Genomic DNA, 27,533 nt, shown 5'->3' on the forward strand with positions numbered 1-27,533 from the left:
TTGGGCTTAAAGATTCCATTTAATATTGTAGATGATACAAACATAATCATAATACATGCTTACGCCTCCATATAAGTAATATATATTTATTTTTCTTTAACACATTTACAATTTATTATTGAACCTTACAATGCAGCTTGGCAAAGGGGGGAATTATTGTTTTAGATTCTATTATTACAGCTCGTTTAGGGAGTTTCTCCTGTTTCAGCTCCAGCTTCCACTGCTGATGATCCCCTGCCTCGGGATCATTCTACGTCGGCCGGAGCAATACCTCGAGTACAATGTATATAAGTAGTATATATTTAACACCTTGGTATTCGCAGAGGTAGGATAACAATTGTCAGATGTTCACTGAATATGAGAAAATGCATTTGATACATTTCATAGGATGCGTTTGGCCACTCAATAACAGGATGAAACCGCTCTCGGTGGTTCGGTGCGTGTTTTTGATGTGGTTTCTAGTGTTTGTTTTCGTTTAGTGGTCTCGGATGTTGGGATACTCGACGGTGGAAGAGCTTAGCATGCACTTGAAATACTGCACTGAACAATGATTAATGTTAATAACCAACCAGACTATAACATAGAAATATATTCATACTTAAATTATTACAATTTGCTACCTTAGACAGACGATCGAGCTTGAGACGGCGACCGCCAGTTGATGGGTCGCTTGAGTTGCTTGATTTCGGGGTGCGCACAACTTACAATTTAGTATTCAATTAGAAAAAATATATGTATTCATATTTTAATGGGTAGTATTTAGATTTAGGATAGTTTAGGACAGGATAGGCGGGGTGGGGCTGGATGGTGGGTTGTGGTGTGAGTGTTTAGTGTGGGTTTAACGTTTTGTACATGCCCAAAAAACTTTAGCAAAAACTTGAATATCACTCGTATTTATGTTAAAATTTGCAATTTTCAAATTCAATTCTCTTGCATGAAATAGGTTTTACAATAAACTTTATAAACGCCATTTAATCAGTTATCCATATAGTTATCAATATATATATATATGTATATGTATATATTACGCGCGTATGTATACAATAAAAATAGGGAGATGCTTAGACTACGATTTTCATTATTTTACAAGCCTATCCTGGGCATGCGTACTCATTGTTGAGGAGCCACACGCGAACATAAGTGACATGACCCTTGAGTGGTTTGTAGTTTATAAATTCGATTAATGCAGGGCAGGGGGGATCGAACATCAGAACATCAGAACCTCAGGTGGATAAACTCGTACACAAACTTGAATGATTTATGCTATGTTACACTTAGACCTGTGTTCAATTCAAACGAACTTAGATCCGAACTTCTAACACTTGAATGGGGTTTTGTGGATTTACAATTAGTCTGCCTGCCTCAAGCAATACAAAAATATCTATCGTACTTTGCCGTGGCATCGAGTTGGTGTCCCTCCTCTTCAGCGGTGCGATCTGTATGTACATTGAGTGTGCTTCCCAAATCGCAGGAGTCGTATGTGCTTGTTTTGGCACTGCTTTGGGTGACCAGTCGGGTGAGATAATGCATCAAATGCCGAACAGGTGAAATCTCCTTCCAATCCAAATTCAGCTGTACATCCGTCCAGTTCGTCCCTCAGTTCGTCAAGTTGTCCGTCAGCTAATCCTACTAATTTCCAGCTTAGCAGCTGCTGCAGATCTCCTGGGGTTCGGGGATCTGGATCTCGATCTGCGTTTCGATCAATGCTCGGCCCATAAAAACCGCCGGGCTCTCCGCTCGAGCGCTGGCCGGAGGACACACCCACTGAGGCGAGCTCAGTTGTTGTTCTTCCAGCGCGAGAGCAGGAGCCTCCAGCGGTTTTTACGCCTTCTGCTTCAAATTTGCCATATCAATAGATGGTTGGTGCTGTCCTCGCGGCCGGCAATCTCGCTCAGCGAGTTGGCGCCGGAGTTGCGGAAGTCCTCGTAGCCATCGCCGCCGGAAATGATCAGGGTGTTGTTCGTCTCCGACTTGGACTTGGAGTGCTTAATGGACCTTGAAAACAAATAGGATATGGTTAGAATATATCCTACTTTAATGCAGATCAAAAAGAAATATAGATATAAAGACCATATAGATGTGTAGATGTTATAGAAATAAAGATCTTATAGATATATTGATCCCAACTCACCCCTGTTTGGTGTACTCATCGCTGGTGGAGCCGCCTGCATCCCGACCTCCGCCTCCACTGGGAGCCGCTCCCTCCAGTCCCGTGGTTTCCACAAAGGTGAGGAACCTCACATGGCCCGTGTGACCATGTGGAATGCCTGTTGGCACAATGTTGATGGCACCCTTCTCGTAGCCCTGCGCCGGGATGGTGAGCAAAACACCCGCACTGGTGCCAATCCAGATGAGATCCTTGCAGCACAGCAACGAGGTGACCCGCAGACAGGCGGCCTTGTGCTGCCGGATAATCTCATCGCAGTTCGAGAGCATCTTGTTGACGGCGGGGGCGAGATTCACTTCGGTGATCAGTTGGTGGCTGTGGTTTAGGGGTCAAAGGTTAACTATTGAAAGGGCAAAGGATATAGTGATCTGCCACTCACGTATTGGAATGGAAACACTTGATGTGTGCTGAGTTCTGTATGGATATCCACACATGATTGTTTGAGACTGTCATGTTGGTGATCGGCTTCGAGTCCGATGAAATCTGTATTTGATTGATGACCTGAGGATAGGAAACAAAAGGATTTCCTTAGATTGTATAGTGGTAATTATAAAATTGTTCCCTACCGTCAAGGTCTCCACATCCAACACTTTGATAATGCCCTGAATGGAACACCAAAGTCGTCCGTTGACGTTCAGGAGCTTATTCACCGGACTGGTGACCGTGCCTATGGACAGGCAATGCGATGAGCAAGTATTCCAGGAGGTGGCTGAGAGGGAAACGAAGGGTTAATCAAGCTCAGAGGTTCCTGATTAGCAAATACCTACCACCATCTCTCAGGTAAACACAGATATCACCATTTGCTAATGATACAAACACACGATTGTCCAGGTACCTAAATGGAAAGCAATCAAATAAATATCCAGCTTATCTTAAGATACTTTGGACCAATTTCTCAATGTCATTTTAACTTAGAACCTTAACCTGACATTGAGAAATTAAAGTCCCCTAAGAACTATACTTACAAAATGGAATAGACGGCCGAATGGTGCTCGATCTTGATGCGGTTTTTCTTAATGCGAATATTGTCAGTGCTATTGTAGACGTGGATGCAGCCGTCCTCAGTGCCAATCCACATGGTTGATTGATTGCTCTCGCCTTCCTCGGGATTGGAATCCTGGTGCCCGTGATACGAGGGCGCAGGACTGGGAACCCGTTCCGCCAGAGTTCCTCCAGATCCCGTACCAGTGCTTCCGGCGACGTTTAAGGAGGCGGCTGCAGCCTCCGTTTCATCGTCGCTGGAGCTCAGATTCAGTTCCAGCTGAGGATCACTGCCGCCGGCGGAGGTCGCCGCAGGATCAGCAGGGTCACCACCACCACCACTGCCTGACACCGGCGTGGGCGTGGGCGTCAGCTTCTTCTTCTCGGGCGTCGCCGTTGCCGATGCGGAGGCACTCTGGAAGCTGGGCGAGATGCTCTTGCGATAATCCCTCAACTGCTGTGTGTAACTCTGGGGAGTGTTCCGCTTGTCCTTCTCCTCTTGGCCACCGGTTCCCGCCGGCTGTTCACCACTACTATTCCTACTCGAGGCCGACGAGCTGTAGGCCGGCACGGAGGCCACGCACAGGATGCGGGCATTGCAGACGCCATTGCAGCTGGTGACATTCGGCTCTGGATGCAGCGACATGATGCACACCTGGCCCACATAGCCGTCGCTGTTGCACACCCAGACATCCCGGTTGTCACTCAGCGTGGCGGCCGCACAGGTGAACTGGAGGCCGGCGCGGGTCTTGCGGATGGGTATGGAGGTGAGGAACTCGGGAATGGGATGTCGCTCCAGGGTGGCAGCTGTGGGGGATAGGAGGGTTATTGTTTATTGGAGGATATTTGAGATAGGTGTATATCTCTTACCCAGCTTCTGCTTGGCCTCGTTGAAGGTCTCCTCCCATTGGGTGCGCTTCTCCGTCTTGTTGAAGACCACTGTCAGCTTTTGGTTGCCATTTCTAAAGCAGAAGATGTAAGATTTTATTAGAAGGAACTATATAAATGTAAAAGTAAGGTGATTGTGTATGAAAGTAAGCTTGCAAGTCTGGATGAACACCTTTATAAGTAAGTACTCTAAGGTTTACGCCATGTAGGTTGACGTACAGAACCAGCAGATCAAGTTTCAAGCCGCTGTTGTATCTTAAGTTTCTAAACTTACTAACAGGTTATACAATATGTTCTTTCCTAGCCACATGATAGCATAAATAGTTTTTATTAAAATCCCACTTACGGAGAACTGACTGTCAGCTCGAGCATATTCAGCTGGGTGTCGTTAGTCTGGCGCTCGGAGAGCTGTCGCTGGACATCGCGATGGAGCTCGCGGATCACATCCTCCAGATACTGATGCGGGTACTTAAGGGTGACGGTTATGTCGGTGATCTGCTGCAGTTTATTGCAATCTTCGGCCAAAGTCTCGATTTCGCTGACAATGCGCTTGATATTTTCGTCCTTGGCTGTGGTACAGAGAACATCAATAGTTATGTATCTTAAATCCCAACATCTTTTACTCACATTTGACAATTTCCAAGCAGTCCAGCGAGATCTTGGTGAGGAACTTGTACTTGTTGGTGTCCAGGGTGGTGGCCACGGTGCCCGGGCAGACGCTGCTGTTGGGCTTGCGGATGGTGCCGCTTCGTTTCTTGATGCTGGTGAGGACAAGCAGATCGTTGAACAGGAAGAAGCCGCGATCCTTACGCGCCCCCTGACCCGAAGGCATGGAGACCAGGTCGAAGAGCAGGAACTGCCGCTCGGGGGCTATAAGATCGGTGATGCCCTCGATGACGCCCTCCAGTTCGCGCAGCGTGGCCTCCCTCTGTCCATTCTCCATGATCTCGCGCTCCTTGCAGTTGATGTGGACCAGTATGTCGTGGACCAGCTTGAGCACGTCCTGCAAGTGCTTCTTGTCCGGATGATCGTGATCGGTGTGCTTGATCAATCGCTGGAACAGCAGTTCATAGCTGGGGATGGTGGAAATTCATAATGAGGGAGGTATTCCTTTTTAGGTGTGTGTGGAAAACTCACTTGGGAAACTTTTGCACAGGCTTGATGAGCAGATTGTCCAGGGTGAGCTTGCCCTTGTGCTCCCGAGCTGTGGACTCGAGGAACTTGGAGAACGAGGGTCGCTGGTGCTTCATGGAGCGAATGGCGTTTTTGGCCCGATTGCAGTTGTTCACAAAGGATGTGTACACCTCCAGGACCTCCAGCTTCGAAAACTGTGGAATGAGATACCAGAATTAGGAATGATTTGGCAGATAAAATCTATATATATGCATATTCTTCTATATCTATATATAAAGTTATCCACTTGGAAACAGGAATCTAAGCCTTTACATAACCATCTTAAAAATAGTATACATTACCGTATCCATGAACGCATCGCCCACTTTCTGCTGAACATCCCAGTCATCCAGTCGGCTCTTCAGGTCGCCCAGGAACTTCTCGTGAATCTCGAGGATGTCGGGTACCATGAAGAAGATCTCATCCACAGTGCGGGTGTCTATCATGCCGGCGTGCTCAGGGGCCTTGAGCACCTTCAGATACTTCACGACGACGGTCTGCAGGGACTCCACGTAGATTTGCTCGTTCCTGTAGATCTCTTGCACCACATAGGTGCGTGTGTCCTGAGGAGAAACGAAATAAAAGGAGAACAATCAATAATAATTACCTTTAAAATATTTGTAAGGGTTAATTCGAGGGTTAATTGCGACCAGACTTACGCCTTCATAGCCGCCCAGATTCCATTTACTACTCATCTCGAACTGCGCCCGCCGCTCGGAGTCGTCCTCCGAGTCGGAGCAGGTGATCGAAGTCATTTTCTTTAGCCTGTCGCACTTGTCGTTCTGGTAGCCACTCCCGGCCCCGCCCCCTGAACCGGCAGCCGCCCCGAATCCCGCCTTGCTCAGCCGCGCCACCGTTGTGGTGGCCATCGAGACCGCCTGCGAGACGCTGCTGTTGATGTTGCCGCTGCTGCTGCTGCTGTTGTTGCTGGTGTTGCCGCAGGCGGAGATGTTGCTGCTGCTGTTGCTGTTGCTGGTGTTGCTGCTGGGCAACTGTTGCATGTGCGACTGCGATGGCGGGGCTTGGGGGAGCAGGGCGGCGGCAACGGTTTGGGAGGGCGCCGTCAGGGTGGCCTGCAGATCCAACAGGCTGAGTCGCAGATTCTCGCGATTGTGCGACATGCTCGGAATGTATTGCAAGGAGTTATTTCTTTCTTTTGTATCTTTCAGTTTGTCACTTGTTTAGGCCACTTTTTCTTTCACTGCTGCAACGCCTTTGAATTTTTAAAGCACCGCTGAAGCATTCTGTATGACTTTTATGTAGATTTTTGTTTATAGACACACGTCTGGCCTGGCCAAAACACCCAAATGGACTGAAAGTGCAACAAGCGTCTGGCAAGAGGCAAATTGCAGCTGGCCGAGGATGTTGCACATCCACAAAAACAGACACCCACATTCACACTGGCATGGAGAACAACCTGCGTAGTCGGCAAGTGGGAGAACCACTTGCCCACGTTTCACATGCCCTGCACTTGCACTCAGAGAAATGCCTCTAGATTTTGCTTTTAAGATTTGGTATGATAATGTAAATTAGAACAGTGTTTTTCAACATTTCGAAACGAAGTATATGTTAAGTATCCTATTGTTTTGATAACAATAAAACATTACAACCTCTTCTACAAAACATCTTAGGAAATATTATTCTTTTGAAGGTTGATTTATATATTTATATATATATATATATTAACAACCTAAGTTTTTAAACAGAATTTGAGCACATGATGTTAAGAATTTATGGGTGACTTTATGGAAAACATTTCTTTAAAAGGGATTTCCCCATCTATGATATAAACATTTCCAACCAAGTAACTGATTTTTGCGAGTGTAAGCAGCGACAGAGAGTCACGAGTCACTCACTCACAGGGACAGCCTTGAGCACCGCCCCACGCCCCTGCGGCCCACCGCCTGCATTGGGTGCGTGTGTGTCTGTGAGTGTGATTTGATAATGACACTGACCATGTTGTTGTTTGTCTTTGCTGACTGAAGGCCAATAAGGCGCAAAGGAAAAACAATGGGAAAGCGTGGGTTGGGTAGAGGATAAATATATCCGTACATAAGTACGTATGTACGACATAGCAAAAAAAACCAGTTGCGGTTCTGTTTTCTTGTTTTTCCTGTGAATCACGGCTAACTGCTGTTCAGCTGCGCTGCTGTTGCGTTTTTAATTGCCTGATTAGGGCAGCAAAAGGCCAGGCGAGCAACATGTTATCATGTGCGTATGTATGGGTGTGGGTGCTCTTTCAGATACACTCACGGGCGGGGGTGTGGATGTGTGTGTGGGAGGTGAGCTTGTTGCACCGTTAGTTATGTGGTCGTATTCTGCAGCATACATTTGTGCGCAGTTTAGATGGCCGTTGCAGTTACCGTTATACGAGAGGAGTGGCCAAAGACAAAGGTTAGAGCAGTGCAGGCTGCATAAGCCACACAATTCCATTTTACATTTCACAATCACACACACGCACACACAGGGAGGGCTGACAGGTAATTGATTTGCTCTCTCTTCGCTCCTCTCCTCCTGTCTGCTCGTGCCGTCTCGCTCGCACTCGCTTCAGTTGCGGCGGCTAAGTTGAGAGTTTATATTTGCACTCGATGTATATTATTGGCGTAACGCGGCGCAACAAGAGGTTGGCCTTGTGCACTCAGGTACACATACACATACACACACGCACACAAGCACTCAGCGAGAAGAGAAGAAAATGTTGATTTTGAATAAAATGAAAAGTGATTTTCTTCTCTGCCTTCGAGACATTTTCCCACGCACATAGCCATGCATTTGAAACACCTAGGCAAAATTCACCCACACACACAGACACAGACACACATGGGCATACTCCAGCGATGAATTAATTTTTCCTATACACGGATTCGTTGTTGTTTAGCCAATTTACGATTTGTTTTAGTTATTCCTATTTGTTTGTTGCCTTTTACACGCCGTTAACGGATTCCTCGCTCCACGAAAAAAATAAATAACAAACGAACGAGCGAACGAAACATGAACAATTCCGCCACACAATGGTCGTAGAAAAGCAAATAAGAATTGAAACGCGCACAGTGGTCTCTTTTCAGATTTCGCTGCTCTGTCGCAGTCGCTGCTGCGGCTGCTGTTGCTGCTGCTGCGGCTACTGCTGCTGTTGCTGCTGCGCGGGAGAGCAGCCACAGTGGCACATCCCAAAATCCAAAGGCCACAGACAGGAGTGCGCGATTCCGCCACTCGACTCAGCGAACACATTCCATTGTGCCATATACACACTTAATTTCCATTTTTCATATTCCAAGCGCACTGAAAAAAGACCAAACCACCCCACCACCACCCCCACTCCCACTCTAACAAGCACCCACCGCCCACTGTAGGCTAAGAGAGGCGGAGAGCGAGGCACTGGAGAGAATCATGCTTAAAACAAAAGCACATCACACACACACACACAGAGACACATATTGGCAATCATACTGGATTTAAGACTTTCGGTTTATCTGCTCTATAACAAAACATCAATTATCCATGCGAACCGAAAGCAGATCGTAAACACACTCAAAACATTGTGTGGTGCGCTAGTCTCAGCTGTTAAAGCCCCATTGGAATGCCATGCGCCGCTCCGAGAGAGCACAGGAAAATGGCTGAGGAGATGGAAGAGAGCGCCAGAGAGCGTGGGGTTTCCTGTGGATTTGCATGCGACAAGTGTCCGAAAGGGAAAACGGGAAACGGCCAAAGAAAGGGTTAAGTCACATACCGGATATTGGAAAAAGTCAGTTAGGATCGAAATAAAAAGGTATCAAATGTAACAAAAGGTCAGAACTTTTGTCGTATTAAGCTAAACAGACCTAAAAGGCTAATGTTTAAATTACTTGTTTTTAACATTCCCTAATTCAATCATCATACTAGTGATGAAAAGTTAAAGGGGTAAAATCGTACTTCCAAGCTACTGAAATAAGAATTTAAATCATTAAAGAAATTGTTAATTTAATGTGTTTCTAGTTAGCTAGTTATAAAACTAAAACACGCCTTATGACCCCTTTACAAATAAGTAACTATCTTCGATGCAGGCTATACACCGGAAATAGCTATTTCTATACATTGTCAAGCAATATCAAAAACCCAACAAGCACAACTTTTTCCATGTTGATTCACACTTATCCAGAACACTCATCCTACACCCACTATGCCCCCAAAATCAGTCATCAGTCAATTGCAATTTGCTGCCAGTGTAAAAATAGTTCGCTGCAACCACTGTGCCTGGAACGGAGTGGAATGGAACGGAGGGACCGAACCGAAGCGAAACGAAACAAAACGGGACTAGCACACTAACACACATTTCCAATGCGCACCGTTTTCTTTCTTTTCTTTTGGAGCATGCGCCTCGGAATTCACATGGCGCCGCTGCTTTTCCTCTGCCGCTGTCTTTTCCTCTGCCTCTGCCGACACCCACAACATGCACTCGTACTTAGCAAGCAAAACAAAAAGCGTGAGAAACTTTTAATATGTGTATGTGTGGAGGTGTATACAACAAGAAAGATGAAAGGGAGGATAGGAGAGCAGCAAGGGAGGAAAGCTAACGATCGCAGAAAATTTGCTCTTTGCTGGAACTGGAAAGTTTTGGAAGCGACAGCAAAGAGAGAAACACTGCTTAATGGAGGGGATTCCCCGATATCTTGAAACCCCGCTTAATCGTAGCATACTTTAGAGCGCATTTTTCTAAGCTTGGTTCTTGGTCTTCAATCTGGTACTTATGAAAAGGTTTACGGAAACTCAGAGCAGTTGGAATGAAAATAAAACTGAGTCATTCTATAATAAATGGTGCAGTTTTCCCAAAAATTGTCTTACATTCATATTACGATAAGAAAAATAATCATCTGATTTACGTTGTAACCCCATATGGTTTTCATTATTAATAAATAATAATTTCTTACCATATCCAATGCCTCAATAACTGTTTCAATTTATATAGAATTCTCAAGAATTTAAAGAAGTCAGAAGTTCTGACTGAAAAACATTCAATTGTGTTTCCATATTCTCTAAATGGCGGAACTGGAATCGATACTGATTCCTATAAAGTAGACTCACCGCTATTGTCTTCTTTCGCTGCTCGGATACCATCTTCTCACTGGATCCTTTTAGCAACTCGGCTAACAAAGCGGGCGACGGCTTTAGGCCAGCCTTTCCACCTCCTCCTGATCCCGAACCTGATCCCGAACCTGATCCCGAGCCTGACGCTGATCCCGAAGATCCTCCAGCTGGCGGAGCGTTCTTCGCTGCCTTATCGCCAGATCCCGCATCCAGACCCCGCTTGCCGGCATGATGGTGACTGTGGCTGTGACCATGGCCGTGACTGTGACCGTGGCTGTGGTGGTGGTGCAGACTGGGCCGCTCCGTGCTCATCGACTGGCTGCGCTTGCTGTGGTGCGACTTGGGGGCCGGAGCTTCGGAGGCGGCGCGCTTCATGTGGTGCAGCTGGTCATCCAGCTCCGCCTCGGTCAGGTTCTTGGCGGACACGGAGATCTGGGCGGCCGCGGAAATGCCCTTGCTGGTGTGCTCCAGCTGCGAGGGCGTAGAGGCTGCTCGGGCATGTGATGGCACCGGCAGGAAGGTACTCGTCTTGCGCACCCTCATCGAGTTGGAGTACTGCGGCAGATTGCGGGAAGGACCACCGGAGCCGCTAGTTGCCCCAGGAGCTGACCGCAGGTGCAAGCTGAAAGATAAAAGAGTGGGTCAGGGCTTTAAAATATTATAATGATGTTAAATATCATTTGAAGATGATACCAACTTGATTTTTTTTTAATTTTTCTATAAGTCAAATCAATATTTGAAGAGTAGGGAACTTGAAGAATGTAACTTGGAGGAATGCAACTCACCTGTCGGTTTCGCGCAGCTCCTCGAGGATCTCCTCGAAGTGCATCCGGTTGGGCTTCTTCATCTCCGCCTCCAGCATCTGGCCATAGGGACCCCTGAGAGGACGCTTCGAGAATCGCTTGTAGTCGTAGTCGCCTCCGCTGGGCGTGGGACTCGAGGTGATCCGCTCCCTCTCCCGCTCCCTGACAGCGCGGTCGCACTCGTTGTCCGAGGTGGAGTCGGTGCGGAGAAAGCTAAGGCTGCGAGTGGAGGCGTCATCCTTCTCCTCGCTGCTGTGGCAGCTGAAGTTGCTCAGCAGCTGGGCCTTGTCGCGACCCAATCCCCCACTGCCCCAGGATGGGGAACTCTTCTCCAACTCAGGGGTGTTCAGTTCAAAGGAATAGGAGCTTTGGGGACTGCTGATGTACATTTGCGAGGCACTGGGGGTGTGGACATCCGGGGACTCCGGTTTAATGGCATGTTGATTGGCCACCCCAATGTCCAGAGCCAGGCCACGTTGTGCTGGTTCCGTGGGCGCTTGCCAATCCGCATTGTCTATGTACATCCCCTTTCGCTTGGTCGACTTGTCCAGGTGCCTCTTCTGCCGCTCATCCGTGCTGTGCCGCGGTGTGGCTATGGCCTCCAGCGAACTCCTCAGATCCACGTTGGTCAGGTCCAGATCATCGTGGCTGTACTGCTTGAGATGCTGCCCCAATGAGGGATTCTTGGCTGTGGTGGCCACCTCCACCTGCGGCACATCCTCGATCTTTGCCAGCTCGTCACCCTCCTCGGAGGATCGACTCACCGAGATGGTGGGCACCAGGTCACTCCTCACCGCTGTGGTCAAAGTGGAAGGCGTCTGGGAGATTTTGCAGGCTGCATGCGGAATGGGTGGCTGTATGGTCTCCGGGACAATGCCGAACTCCTCAGGCGCCACCTCCACCCATTCCTGGGCCGGGGTCTCCAGCCACTCCTGGGCGGCACACTCATAAACAGGCACTGGTATCTCGCAGGTGGTGGCCGTCTGTAGGAAGTTATCCGGCGGTGCCTCCAGTGGCAGCTGCTCCTCCATCAAGGTGGCCAAATTGGGGGCACTGCCACTCACCGACGAGGTGGGTGGTGTGATCTCCAGCACCGGCTGTACTTGTGGCTGCACCTCCTCCTTGATCAGGCAATCGCTCTCCGATTGAATGGTGTCCGTCAGGGATTCCATGGTGGCATGCGCGGCTATCACACTGCTGGCGGTGGCAGCGGCCGCTACTGGGAACAGGATGCCCGAGCTGCCACTGGCAGTCAACTCGTTGCTGAAGATGTCCTCCTCCTGGATGGCGTCGTGATCGAGCGACTTCTCCTGGCCGTAATTTAAATTGATGCTTAGCTCCGTCTTTTTCAGGGGGATGCGCACCCAACCGGGATCTGGATGATGAGCCGCCAGCTCCTCCTCTTTGGAGGGCGTGGGACTGGGACTGGGCGCCTCGATGGCCTTGTCCCGCTTCAGGCGATCCCTTAGAGCGGTCAGCGTGGACTTGCAGTCGATTTGCGAGAACGAAACGGAGCGAAATGGTGCCACCTTGGGGTGCGCACTGCGTGAATCCGGCCGAGATGCTAGCGCCGTGCTCTCGAAACTGGCACTGCCGCCGATGGCCGACGCATCTACGCATCTGCTGGCCGCAGGTCGATGGTTCAGCTGATTCTGCTGCGCAGGTGGGGGCGGGGACTTGGACTTCTCGCGGTTGCTCAACATGAAGGCCTCCAGGTTGGAGAGACTGGTGTTTGGCCGCAGCGAGGCAAAGATGCGGGCAGCGGTGCTGAGACTGCCACCTCCACCACCCCCGCTTCCGTGATGAGAGCTGCCCGCCTCCGACTCGGAAGTTTGACTGGCGCCCGTGTCCTGGCGCTCCAGGTGGGATGTCCGTGGTTTTCGCGGCGGAGGCACTGGCGGCGGCGGCGGTGGTGGCGGCGGAGTGGGCGTGGAGGAGGCGCGGGAACTGCTGCCACCACCTCCACCGCCGCCACCCCGCAAAAGTTCGGTTAGCTCGCGCAGACGCTCTGAGCGATCCGACGTCTTGCGCTGCTTCTCCGGACCGGAAGTAGATGGCGAGGAAGAGGACGTGGACGTGGATGCGGAGGAGGCGGGAGCAGCTGGTGATGATTTACGTCCAAAGCCAAGGCGCTGAAAGCGGTCCAGGGTATTACGTCGTTTCTCCATTGTGTGCTGGAAAAAAAAGCGATCAAGGGTGGGAAGAATTCGAGTTAATCGTTTATTATTCATCGGCGGATTTTTCGGCCTGCCCCCGGGTCAATTATCCACATAGCCCCCCTCTCCACACTCATGTCTTTTTATGGACTAGCTGTGGGCGTACTTGTGATTCCACCCCAGTCCCACTTCACCCCGCCAACAAAATAAAAACAAACAAAACGCGCTGGCAATTCAATTCGATACACTGAAACACCAGCAAACATTGAGTCAACGCGGCGTATGTGTAATATCGGGAAAAAGGGAAGGGGAAACTACTGAAGAATTCGCGTTCCCCCAAGGATCCCAGGGGATATGCGGCATGCTAATTGGAATGAGCATGAACATTATGTATTCCGATTTCCGGAACCCAGGCAGCACGAGCCTTATATTAGGCGCCTTCTCAGATCCCAGCGTCATTATATTCGCTGCACAATGACACACATACTACACCAAGACCAGGCAAACCCCAAAGAGCACACAATGTAAGGAAAGCCAATGGTGCTCCATATATATTAAGCCGATTCGTTTATACACACACACACACAGTGATATTTTTAGTATAAACAACAGATCCCAGCCGCATATATAAAAGTACGTATGCCACATACGTATTTAAATCCAAATACATATAGGTGCATATATGTATGTAGGTGGAAAATACAGAAAATACAAGAGATCTGTGGCTATGACTGGGAATGAATGAGCGGACAGGCCAACTTACACTACACTGCTAGAAGGTTGCTATAGGTTTGGTGGTATACGGAACTATAATGGTCTTGATAAAGATATACTCGTATACTAGAGGGCAACATACTTTAACAGTTTCTATCAGTTCCTAAGTATTTTTCCTTATTATTAAAATAAAATACAGTTTCTAAGAACCACTGATCTCCTTAATAATCCTTCTCCTATCCAAAATTGTACCATCCCGACCATTTTCTCCCAGTGCACGCATTAAAAGAATCGTACAAATAACACAAAAGTAGAGCAATACCACCGAAAGAGATCTCTGGCGAGCAGAACTCTCGCCAGCACCACAAATCACAGGCGAAAATCCCACATTCTCCCGAACTCTCCCATCGAGCGGCGGAACGTGCCGTTCAGGTGGTGCCCATCCATCCATCCATCCGTACATATATGACTTATTCTCTGGCCCCAACTACAATTTCGGAGAGATCTTTTCCTCGCCCATTGAACGGAAAACAAAACGTACGAGTAACTATATGATATATGGGATCAATAAAATCGATCAAAACAAAAGGTTTATGGCTGAAAATTGCACTCCCTGACAGTTCGGTGATGAATGGCGGCCATCGAGTATTGGAGAATACATAAATACAAATATACATTTTATCTATATCGGCTAGAGGTTGCTTTGCTCTTGCTCGTTTTCATCCATTTTGGGTTCTATACTATCTCAACTCATTGTATTTCTTTCCCTACATTTTATCACACTGTGTGATCTACTGATTATTTCTTTAATTTTACTGATCTAAGACCTGAAATCTTCAAGATCCCTTTATTTTCTTGGCTATACTCACCCCGTTCTCCTTGTTAACCTCGTTTGGAGCATCCACATGGGAGTTGCAGTAGCAGGGCAGTAGTATATGGTTCCGCCTAACGTGGCTTGGACTATTATATGCAATTTGGTTTATGGGATTCACTTGGCTCAGTGCATTGCACTCACGACTGTGTTGCTGGGGTAGAGAAAACGTACTTTCCCGGTCGTTTTGTTCGGGGTTTATAACATTCGCGGTCACACGCGATAGGTCGGTATAGGGGTCGTAAGGAACTTTGGGCTCTGCGTAATATTGTACTTGCAAACGCGATTCACTCAGCGACTTCTGCACTCCGTTGCTCTTGTACACCACCACTTCCGGTTCCGGCTCCGAGTCGAAGGTCAGGCGACCGTGTCGATCATAGCACAGGGATCGCGGCCCCCGCACCAGGCCCCAAGTGCAATCCCCACTCGAGCCGAAACGACAGTTGTAATTGATGTTATTGCTGCAGTTTCCCTCGAAGGCATGGGGATTGTAGTCCTTGGGGAGGCAACAGCTGTTGTTGGCGGGATAGATTCTGGGTGAAAAGTGAAGGGAGTTGGCAGGTGGCTGAGGGTGATGATGTTGCTGCTGCTGCTGCTGCTGATGGCAGACCAGACGGCGGGTCTTCAGAGCAGGCTCATCGGATGCAGAAGACTCTATATAGCCACGCGGTTTGGGAGGAACTGGTGGCGGGTGGCGGTAGCTTCGATGGCTAACGGTGGCACAGGAATTGTAGTGTTGCAGTTGCTGCTGCTGGTTGAGATGTTGCTGCTGCTGCTGCTGCCTCAATTGCTGCTGCTGTGACTGTTTTTTGTCAATTGTATAACAACAAATTGCTGGTGACTCGTCGCTGATTTCGGATGACAGGGACAACACTGGCGATGACGCGTCTCCCAAAGACGATGTTGCTGTTGCTGCTGCTGCTGCTGCTATTGCCACTGTTGATTTTTCCGTTTTCGTTGTTGATGTATTTGGCTGCCGCTTTTCTATTTCTATAACCGGCGGCCGCGCAACGTCATCGTCATCGTCGTCAGCGGCAGCGGCATCCTCATAATGAGCATCATCGACTAATACGCGCCTCGTGGAATCGACTTCCTCCCCATCGAAGACAAAGCGAAACGACGACAAATCGGACACTGAATCGTAGTCCCCAAACGGCAGCTGTTGCCGCTGCTGCTGCTGCTGATGATGTTGCTGCTGTTGCTGTTGCTGCTGCTGCTGCTGTTGCTTTTGGCGGTCCACAGAGCTGCCAACTTGTTGCTGCTGCCTCTCCCCACAGCAATTCTCGCAGAGAATCCGTGAGCTTTTCGCAGCGATGCGAGGAGATAGCTTTTGATGCTGCGTGTTGGCAAAGTATTTGGCAATGGGATCGTACACCTCCTCATCGTTGTTGTTGTTGTTGTTATTGTTGTGGGCGAGATAGGTGAGCGGCGGATTGGCCCTGGCCTCCTGGCCCTGGGCGATCATTGATACGGCTGGTTCCCGGCCCGGCTGGTCATTCCATGAGAGCTTCTTGTAGCCACGTCCTCGCGCCACCCGTTGTCCCAACTGCGGAGTGGTGGGCAGGGAGCTGGACAGCTTCAGAGGCCCGAGGTGCGGCACCTGCTGATCGCCTGTTGAAAGGTGAGGTGAATGCAAGTAAAGTTTTGGCCTGGTTAATCTTGGTTGCGCTCCCGATCTTACCACTAATTGCCTCCCCCTCCAAACGGATCACTTCGCTGTCCACTGTCCTCGTGGAGTGGCGCATGCAGCAACACGAAATCAGGCGACTGCCCTTGGTCCTTCTCCTCACGGACTGCTCGACTTCTAAGGGTTGGAGTGCCTTGGTCCTCAAGTCACTAAATAATGCAATAAATAAAATATTTAATTTAATTTGTTAGTACTTGATACCTATTAAGCAAAGACATTGTCTATTTTTAGCCTTGGCTCATTTTTATGTCTTCTGATAAGCTAAAAATAAATCTTTTAAGCATACATACTTATATGTTTGGATTAACACTTTGAAAGATAAGTTTAAGGCAAACAACTTGAATGTTAGATGAGTTAGGTAACAATTCTTTTGGAATTTTGTTTAATATAATGTTAAGTAAAATATTAAAAATATCTAATCGATTGTAAGTCATGCACAGCTTGGGAAAAGTCAATAAAGTTATCATCTTTACTACATTTCTTTATGTAGCTAAGTTATTTGGTGGTCTAATATACCCCCCTTTGTTAATTTGTTTGTAGGATATGGCAAATGTTCGCCCAAAAGCATGCCACAAGCACTGAACCTCCAACTTTCATGCAAATTTTGGCTATTCTTCGTTCTTCACCTCTTCCAAGTGCTTCCATTTTCATTGTTTAAGTAAAAAGTTTTCATCGGCAGACCTTCGTATTTTCCTCGAGAGGGTATGTCATATGTAATGCAACCCTGACGTGCCTCCGGCATTTTATTCTTTTGATCTAAGGAAGCTGATGATTCGGCTAAGTGTATTCGCAGTAAAGTTCAGTGCCTCAGATTTTTAAAGCACACTGTCGATCTATTTTTGTCCGGTGCAGCGCATACTTCACTCCCAATGCGATCGAGGCTAGAGTAAAATTGGATATCACTGCATGACGATGGACGTCTTTCAATGGAAACATTTAAAGCAAATTTTCTGCTCTATTAATATGTTAAATATTGAAAATGCTGCTGGAGAGGAATAATTTGAGAAGCAGATAAATTATGCCAGAGAAATTATGAGGCATATAAAAATAGGTTCAACTCCCACATAAGCTTTCGAAATCCATCTCCATAATTCATTTGTGTTTCTTTTTTATCACCAAATTGCTGTTATTTTGAAAACTACAAATTATTTCTGCAGATATTTTTTAATTACCCCCTGTGTTTATGGCCACATTCAAAAGATAATAGCCATTTGGCCTCAGCCTCCGATCTGCCACCTTTCGATTTCCTCCATACGGAACCCGAGTGTTACGCATGCGAATTTTTAGCACAGACCATGCTAGTCAAGCCATGACCATGACATGCCCCTCCTTATATATTGTACCACTAATGCCACCAGCCACTACCACTATCCGTTGGCTGTCATTAAATACGTTTAGTTGGTTTCCCCCGTTTTTGTTGCATCCACTGGCGTGTCCATTGTCTTGCGGGTATTGGTTACCCGAGTTGGCCAGGCTTTTGTTTCAGTGGAAGACTTTTTCCTTGTCTGGCTGCTGCTGCTTTTGTTTTTCATTTTTTTATTTTTCTCCGCTGAACAAGTGGCTTTCCTATAATCTTAATTGATGTTGAACAAACAGCAGAGCATGTTGCACAAGCCGGAGACGTCTCCACTTTTTTGTTCGGGCCACAAAAATCGCCTGCAAGAGTTTACCATCAGCTATACATTGTTTAAGGAGAGATTTGCATGGGCTTCTTGGCTAACTTTAAAATGATAAACAAACGTTTTTAAGCCTGATGGAAAGAAATTAAAAAGGAAAACAATAAGCCAAGGAACCCTTCAAATAGAGGCGAGCGTAAGACAAAGGATTTCTTCGAAAATATCATCAGGAAATGTAAAGCTAGCACTTTTCGGGGTGTAAATATCACGCTAGTTGGGAGTCACACATTTGTCCCCAAAATATCATTCCGCCAGAGAACCAAAAATATCTTTTCCACCAGAACACCGCAGATACTTTGAGTGAAAGATGCTCATGGCGAAACAATTGCAGTGTCGTGCACAGTGCGTAACGAAAGCATAAGTCAGGGAAACCTCTAGAATCAAGGGAACTTCTTTGATACAACTCATTTTAAATTCATTATTAATAATGCTGAGCGCACCACTTTAATACGATAAATGGGAAGCCATTAAAAAATGTATTTTTAAAGCTGTCAAAGCCAGAAATGTGTTTATTATTCAACTCTTGCTCATCCAATAATTATGAAACTTTCTGTACCCGCTCATCTATATAGGTACGGATGTGCGGACGTTCTCGTGTGTACATTGAATTTTGTGTAAGGCATTTTTTAGCCGAGTTTCTGGGGTGTTAGTCCATCGGCTACAAATGTATCTTACGCAGCGTAATCACTCAGGAATGCAGATGCACAGATCTGTGCGGTCTGGTTTGGCCGGGGTTCCGTTGGGTTGTATTTATAGACCGGCCACAGCTTATCAGCAGCCGGACTTGCACTTGTCAAAGCAAAAGATACAGATGCATCCCATCTGTGGCGCGCAATTAGAAGCGCCCCAAGGTCGCTGGAATAATGAGATCCAACTGCCGGGCCGAGCAGCTGATTTCACTTATCTTAACTCAGCCGGAGAGCTCAAAGCCTCCAAAACAACTTTAGCACATAACTGTCGCCGAGAAATCCGTGAGTTTATTGTGAATTCTTTTTGGTGTACGCCAGCTTCTTGATAAATATACAAGTTTTTTGAGTGTTTGCCCATGGAATACCTGGCCAGATAAACGCCGCGCACAGAGATATCAGATCTGGCGACAAGGCGAAACGAGCGTCAGCAATCAGAAGTCACAGATAAACAAGATGTAAGAGTAAAAACCGAATTTGGGGGTTATAAGTAGAAGATATATAATAAATAAATTGCCGCCGCCACTCGTAAGTAAACAGAAATTCAATTAAAATCGTACTGTGGCCAAATCTAAATGGAGAACCATTAAAAAACCATAAAAGTTTTGACATGTTGCGAACATTTCGCTGTCAGCTGCAGAAGCGGTTCCATCTCTTGGCTTCCACCGCCGAACAATAATAACAATTAAGCCGGCTCCTCGGCCCCCCGGGTAACACCTATTTTTTCGCTCTTTTTCGTAACTATTTCATAGGCCTGCCCTCCGCACCAGATTGCCCGAGTGCCAGAGTCATTTTGACTGACACGTGACAGCGGGATCCGTGATCCGTGCCAGATGAAGCCCGGCCAGCCCCCCGCTGCACAGCCCCCATCCGTGGATATCCACATCTCCGCCGGCATGCAAAACTTCTTTGTTATGGACTTTATGATTAATCTGCACAGCTTTTCAGCGGCATATCAGCAACACCTCCAGTCCTGATGGGATTAGGAGCGCATCTAGCAGATCCCTTTCAATAAGGCACACTCTCTGTGTACGTATATATTTATATCTGCCCACCTCCGGAGGAAGCTATTGCAAGTCCCCGACCGTAGGCGACAACGCAGCGCCCCTTTCATATCCATCGCTCACCTGAACTTGGACTTGAATTGAAATCAAGAGTGGCCTGGCCCACAGACCTTGCCAGTCTCTTTTGCATTGCAAATCAAACGATTCTCCTCCCAGTTGCCTTATGAGTATGCCCCCCCCTCAGTTGGGCAGCTCAACTTGAAATCGTATCTTTCGGTTCAAGTTCAGATGGGTTTGGTTTGAGGGAGTGAGAGGGAGGGAAAAGCATTAGAATGAGTCTAAGGGACACTCGATACTAAACATAGGAATGCTCTGTCGCTATATGGTAGTTAGAATAGCGTGTTGTTGCACTGAGAAGAACATCATGATAACTACAAAACTAGCTTGATGATACAAGATGGTAACACCTTATTAATTTTGAAATACTTTATAATAATATGCTTATTAGGAATCTAGCTTATCTTCTTTTCTTCTTAAAAATATCTTACTATTTATAACATTTTTTATTAAATTTCAAAAATTGCAAAAAATATTATAATGTCTATAGAAAGAGGTTTCAGATTAAGAAGTTGCTAATGCTATTAGAATTTGTTAGGTTTTTTTATAAAACACATGTTTCAACATAATATCTTTACTTAGAGGTTCAAGATCAAAAATGTATAATGGTATACAAATATTTTAAGTTAAGTTTTAAGGTTAAGATAGAAACAATGATATTGTTTTTAGATATCTTTAGTAGTTCAACAAAAAACATAGTTTTTAGCATGATATAGGGGTTTTTCCCCCAGTGCCTTATCCATGAGTGCCCGTAGAAACCGCAGAATCGTAACCCACACCTCGAGGCAAAGGCGGAGAAAAATGGGCTCTCGGGGCGAGGCGCGTAATACCAGATGCAGCGGACTCGGAACTCCGAATTCGGCACTCGACTTAGGGAACAGCCCAAGATCTGGCTGGCCAAGCTGGAATTATGTCAGTCAGTCGGTTGGTTAGTCAGCTAGTCTGAGTCTGAGGCTGAGTCTGAGGCCGCCTGTCTGGGCCAGGGTTCGACATTTCACTTTTGATTTTCGATTTCGTACTTTCACGAGCCGCGTTTCTGAGTCTTTCGGCCGGAGTGACCCCAGAGTTCAACCCGGCTGAACCCGACTCAATGTAGAAGCGATGCAGATACAAATGGGACTGGGATTGGGAATGGGCATGGGCATGGAGCGGGAGTTAAGCTTTTGGCTGAAGTGGGTCTTTAGCTGAGGCTGCACAACATTCAATTAGTACATATTAAATTTGTTTGCCCGTTGTTGTTGGTTTCTCTTTTGGGCTTTGTTGTTTTTTTTTTTTGGCCAGTCCGAACAATGAAGCGGAACTTAACTCGATTTAAGTTTTTATGAGCGGTATTTTGTAGTTTGTATCTGCTGCCTTGTATCAGCAGACAGCGATAAATTGTGTTATGAAAGTGCACTGCAGATGCACTGTGGAGTGCAGGAAGACCCCGACTTCGCCTTCTCCTCCGACTCTTGGACTCCGACTCCTTCTTCGATCCCCAGATGATGCCAGTCGAGAGTCAAAGTTGAACAGCAACATGGACCGAAAATCTCGGGCCATTGATTGTTACATCGATTTGGGTGATAACTCTGCGGCAATCAGCCGACGATCGAAATTCAGCGAAAACGGCGAAATCACTTTCATAAAGTGAGGCCCATTGAAGAGTTCTTTATCTAATCAGCGATTAAGTTGGGGCTTATTCAAGACCACTTTTAAAGTGGGTTATTTCCGCATGAAGAAGATTACCGGAGGTGTTTTCTCGGCTCAAGCCGTTATGAGTCAAGAAAGGTATAAAGATGCAATAAACTCGGGAAAAAATACTTTCGGATTGCGACTTATAAAGTAGGTGAGGTATAAACATATATAATAAGAAATGTATCAAATGTAGTAAATATTTATTTAGGCCTTTTTAAACTGCGTGTGTTACTACTCATTGTTGATGTTATTTCCACATTTAATTCCCGACATCACTTAATCGTTTAACCTACCAAGAATTCAACAACAGATTTTTTTATCTAATCAAATAGTAACTAAGACCTTATACCAAGATCTCATATTTGAGTTACTTTTGCAGATAATTACGCATGAGAGGTGAGCACTTAAGGGGGTTCTACTTGTGAACTCTCTGGATATCTGATTCCCCAAATATGTCTTGGGTTGCGCAACCCGGATGCCTGATTAGCCACCTGATATGAAAGTTATTCTCAGGCCCCGACTGGTGCATTTCAATTATGTAAACCCCGTTTCCACATTGATATATGCACAAGGGTCGGTCGGTCGGTCGGTCGGTCGGTGGAAAGGTGGCCGCAGGAGGAGGTGTAGTCGCAGTCCCATCAAAGTTCGATCGTCGTCGTTTCCTAATTTTTGGGTTCCGGACTCCGAGTTTTCGCTGCCGGGGCCACCGCCTAAATGCTAAATGCATGCCGAGATGCAGATGGATAGCGTTTTGGGCGGTGTGGGCGTGGTCCCAGCTAACTACTGACGAGGTCGTGAGTATCACTCAAATTGCCTTGCCGCATTCATCATCGGCCAGCGGCCGAAACAGAAACAGTAAATGTAACATGTGAGCATTGGGGTGGTCCCCAGTTATTGCTGAAACATCATGGTATAGGGGCTCCCCTATGAAAACTATCTAGGAAAGTGAAAGCGAGACTTTTCTAGGGAGTATGGTGATTTATTCGCTTATTTTGTTGGATACCAAAATTGATTGACTATGACCTAATGACCAGAATCCGTTATTATAAGCATAAGATACAATTTTTTGAAAAACCAAGTCAAATTGTTTTATATAGCTTATAAGAACAAAATTAAAAACGATAGCAGGTTATGTTTAGTTCTGCTTCTGAATTTTATAACTAATAAATCTTTCTATAGAAATGTGAGAAAATTATTATTATTTATTTATTAACTAGAACCGATAAGCTAGACAGTTATACCTATAAAACGTTCTTAAGATCTCCAAAATGGTGCTTAAACTAATCAATCTTTCTATAGAAATGTGAGAAAATTATTATTATTTGTTTATTAACTAGAACCGATAAGCTAGACAGTTATACCTATAAAACATTCTTAAGATCTCCAAAGTGGTGCTTAAACGTACCCACTTTATTGGCCATAAAGTGCCTTATGGGTCCACCCTATTAATCAGCCGCACACCGGAGTCGGAGTCGGAGTCGAAGTCGTTGTTGTTGCCCCATTGGAGCTGTTAGTTTAGCCGGCTGAGGGGCGTGGCCGTTCAGCGCTGAACTCTTTTGGCAGAGACGACGTCGTTATATATGAGGCCCCGTAATGGGTTGAGCTCTGGCACATATACGAATATGAGCTTGGAGGAACCACTTGTCCCCAGCGACAGTTTGCCACTTTCTCACCTCCCCCAGGAGGAGGAGGAGGAGGAGGAGGAGGAGGAGGAGGATTGGGATGGATATGGAGGTGGAGGTGGTGGGGGGCAGGAGTTACCGATTCCCGACCAGGCAATAAAAGTTCACCACAGGGACAGGACAGCAGAGTCGCGCACATGGCGGGAATTGGCAGCTGGAGCTGGGGCTCCGCTGTTGGGCTTAGCATTTCATTACTTTATTTTCGAGTCTGGGCTCAATCTGAATCTGTCTTGCCAATAACAGCAATGCCACCACCAAGAGCAACAACAGCAAAAACAGCAACCGGCGAGCGGGAAAACTTTGGACTTGCAGTGCTCGTTTAAATGCGGCGTCGCAATCGCATTCGTTGTTTGAAAATCCCAAATAGACAGACAGAAAGAAAACAAGAAATAAGTATATTACTCTAAAGGTTAGCCGGGGCCTAGCGAATAAGGGATACCCTATAAATTAGATAAATAAAAGAACACCACGACTTGGAATGCAGATTCTATCAAAGCTACCCATATACTCAATGTTAGTCTATTATTTTGATTTCAATCTTTACCCTAGTGATCCAATTCGAAACGCAGAAATGGGCATAAAGATTTCTCAAACTATTTCTTATCAAATCTGCTAAGGTGTAAGCCAATTTATTATGTCTATTTAGCTAGCTAATTTTACAGACACCTGCTTACTTGATATTTGATACTTTTTTTGGGTGTGACAACAGGGAGGGGTTACCTATTATTCAAATACACAATATTAATCAATAGTGGTATGTAGTCATAGGTGTAACAGTCTTGTGTTTTTATTATGTTATGATCTTATTAATATTATATATCACAAGAAATTCCTTAAAAACATATTCAATATAAATCAAAGATGAAGGTCTTGGCATTTAGTAATATTTTAAATCTCAGTTCTCAAGATCAAGATCAAATTAAGTTGGTAAGATTGTGAAGATAGAAAAGTGACATTTCGGACCTAGTACCAAATCCCACGAAAGGGTATCCCTAGGTCTTAGAAGGAAAATCGGGAGCAGGAGGAGGAGCAGGCGGGCGAAAAGGAAAACAGAAATCGTTTTTGCGCAATCCTCACAGATCTGATAAGCAGTTAGAGAGCATTAGACCAGCCAGCACACACTCTCAAACGGGCCAGCAAACAAACCAAGAAACCGAGAGACCAAGAGACCAAGAAACCAGGCAGCCAACAGACAAACGGAGAAACACATCCGAGATCTAAAGAGTCTGGGCCTGAGTCTGAGGCTGAGTCTGGGGGTCTGGGTCTGAAAGACCAGCATCAGCATCAGCATAAAGCCAGCGTCAAGTCAAAATCCCCAATCCCCAATCCCCAGTCCCAACTAGCCCGACCGGGCTAACTTTTGAGTGTTGCAGCACTGACTGAGCTTAGCCGGCCTAGCCCCGGCTCCCAAGAGATCTCCTCCGGATCCCCAAGCCCCAAACCCAATCCTCAATTGCTCGAGAGTCGCGACGTAACATGCAACATTACATGCCTATAATTTGTTTTCACACAGCAGGACGTTTTCACTCCATAAGACATCAGAAAGAGGTCTTAAATGGTCACATTACTGCCATTTCCAACAGCGTTCAAATGTTCAAAGGCGACTGGCTGCATCTTCGCCAGCATTTGCAGCATTGCGAGGCGGGTTTCTGTGCTTTCTCAGTTTTCTTTGCCCATGCCTCTTGGCCAGATCTATGCTACACAGCCTGCGGCCAATGCAATAATGTTTGCTAACTGTTATTTAATATAGTCATTATTTGGCCACAACTTGTCCCACTGAGCAAATGGCACTTCATTCCCCAATTTAACCAACGCGTCCCCCGCGGCATTCTACCTCATCCACAGCCACATCCTCATCCTCATCCTCATCCTCTATTCACCGTTTTCTGCCCGAACTTTGGCAGACGCAATTGGGAAGAAGAGTGAAACCTACACTCAAAATAAAAAGGCTGAATTTCTATAATAGGGAATTTATGGAAAGTGTATTAGATAAATTATATGAGGCTTCAATAAAAGATTTATTGCTAATTTTCTAAGATTATTGAGATAGTAATGCATTACGTTACATTATTCCTAAGCAAATAAAACCTTTCACTTTTCTTAGAGAAAAGTATGTATTATGATGGTATATAATAATTTCAAGGGTTCAGAATATAGCCTTTTAAAAACTTTATAATTTCTCTTAAAGGTGAATCTGTCACCTTTCACTTTTATCTATTGGAAAATGGTGTGTCTTGATATTATGATATAATATAATATACTATCAAGTAATCAGAATATAAGCCCTTAGTAAATATTATTATATGGATAATATACCTTAAGATATCACCCCTTACTTTTATCCATTGTAAAGCCGTGTTTTTCGATAATTTACTACATGGTTTCATTTTAGGATTTTAACAAAATGTTGTATAGCATATAAGTGGCTTTAAACTTCGATTTGTGTGGAGAGGATTAGGAGTGTAATAAATAGTGGAATTAGTGTAGGGAAAGAGGTTGGGCGAATGCGACGGCGAATGGCTTTTGCCTCAGTGCGCCGATGATCGAATGCACAAGTGCCGGCGCTGGTCACCTCCTGCTCCTCGGAAGCCCCGTCTATCTGGGCATCCCTCCCCCTCCCCCTCCGCACTGCCCCTTTTCACAGCTGAGGCTAAGCCCCAATTTGGATTATTTGTAGACATTAAATAAGCTGCGGCCACTGCAAATGCAGCAGGAATTAAGTCGCGCCAGAGTTAAAAATATCCGCGAGACGTCTCGGGATTGTCCCATTGCCAGGTTCCTAGATCGAGTTGTGCCGATAAAGGTGCAGCTGCAGATCGGTTTTTTCTCTCTCTTGGAGTGGGAGCCCGCGAGGGCCCACCTCCCTGGGCAGGTAAAAGGCATCTTTACACAATTCAATCGAGTGGCAGACGGGGCATTTACATATGAATACCAAGTGTCCTTTACCGTTGTGGCCGGTAACAATATAATATGGGAGACAGCAATAACAAAGCTAACTACTACCAACTACCGACTGCTGCCTGCTGCCCACACTAAACAAGTTAACATTAACCGTCGGCAGCAGTCAACACCAACAATACCAATAACAATAACAATAGCAATAAAAATAAAAACAAAACACGAGGGGAGTGCAGGGTTGGGGCAAGAAAAACACAACACGAAAAAGTATCTTCAAAATACACTTATGCTGTCTTTTATGGCATATCTTTTACTTATTTGCCCGCACTTAAGTATCGCGGCGCTCGTCTCTGCTTTTTCTGATTTTTCCCCCCCTTTTTTTTTTGTTGTATTTTCGATTTTCTGCCTGTATTTTTTTCGGGTGTTTTTATTTTTGGTAAATGAAATGAAATCGAAATATGGGTCGTCGGCGCGCAGTCTGATTCCGATTCCGTTTTCGAGCCGCTCCACTCCCCCAAAATAATAACCCCGGTTCGCAGAGCGGTCGAAAAAAACTCCTGATCTCGAAACACACTTCCAACAAGAGATGCGAGCCAAATTTCGAGAGCATTATTGGCACGAATTATTAACCTTTTCTTTTGCCATGCTTTACTTTTTTGCTGGGATCTGTTTTTTTTTTCCTCTTTTGTTGGTGGTGCACTTTAAGCCCACATCTCATTGGGGCGAGAAATTGGCCCAAACATATACGTACGTATCTGCGGAATGAGCCACAATTCGGCACGAAAGATCGTTCCAATTGGAACATGAGACCGCGACGAGTGCGAGTGCCAGTGCACATCCATGCACTCGCATCTATAAGTCCAAAGAACTTTCACACAACTGGGTTAGCCGAAAATAAAGGCGCCCAACGATGCACTACGTACGTACTGTGGCTCTTATGGAGCTGACCTTGTCCACGAAGTGCGGCTCTGTGCGTGGTGTTGGCTGCGCCCTTGGTTCGATGGGATTTTTCACCTTTCTACCGATCACTGGGAGCACTGCGAGGCACTGAATCGGTTCGAACTCGAAATCCCGCCCGAATCGTGGTTAATCCCACTGATAACTGATTCACGTAGCGCCCTTTCGATCCGTCGCTCTTCGCTTTTTGGCGGCTTTTATCCGCGGACACCTCCGAACACGGCCAAATGTAATTGCCAAATGAAGATCACTCCAACAACCGGCCCTGTACTCGGACCGTGGTTGTTGTTGCTGCCGCCGACCGACACATGGTGAATATTCGGTCAGCTCAGCTGCTC

General features: G+C 46.2%; 1 protein-coding gene across 4 annotated transcripts; it reads right to left on the reverse strand.

Annotated features, from left to right (window-relative positions):
- LOC108025276 (rho guanine nucleotide exchange factor 17) lies at positions 1-27,398 on the reverse strand. 4 transcript variants are annotated; one of them, XM_017095641.3, is made up of 16 exons: positions 27,166-27,398; positions 16,496-16,650; positions 14,813-16,425; positions 11,056-13,247; positions 10,268-10,892; positions 5,512-5,772; positions 5,174-5,364; positions 4,664-5,109; positions 4,383-4,605; positions 4,019-4,110; positions 3,133-3,955; positions 2,935-3,002; positions 2,734-2,876; positions 2,547-2,668; positions 2,132-2,482; positions 1-1,995 (listed from the first exon to the last, which is right to left on the reverse strand). In XM_017095641.3, exons 2-16 carry the CDS (start codon positions 16,557-16,559, stop codon positions 1,836-1,838), a joined length of 7,374 nt encoding a protein of 2,457 aa, XP_016951130.1. In that variant the 5' UTR covers positions 16,560-16,650; positions 27,166-27,398; the 3' UTR covers positions 1-1,835. The 4 variants fall into 4 exon arrangements, with proteins under 4 accessions (XP_016951130.1, XP_050744532.1, XP_043948031.1 ...); XM_050888575.1 differs by lacking the exon at positions 27,166-27,398 and adding an exon at positions 17,128-17,243; XM_044092096.2 differs by lacking the exons at positions 10,268-10,892; positions 11,056-13,247; positions 14,813-16,425; positions 16,496-16,650; positions 27,166-27,398 and adding exons at positions 5,869-6,461; positions 8,097-8,366.
- Positions 27,399-27,533: the final 135 nt, after the last annotated feature.

Source organism: Drosophila biarmipes, chromosome 3R (assembly GCF_025231255.1).
Source record: "Drosophila biarmipes strain raj3 chromosome 3R, RU_DBia_V1.1, whole genome shotgun sequence".
Classification (NCBI taxonomy): domain Eukaryota; kingdom Metazoa; phylum Arthropoda; class Insecta; order Diptera; family Drosophilidae; genus Drosophila; species Drosophila biarmipes.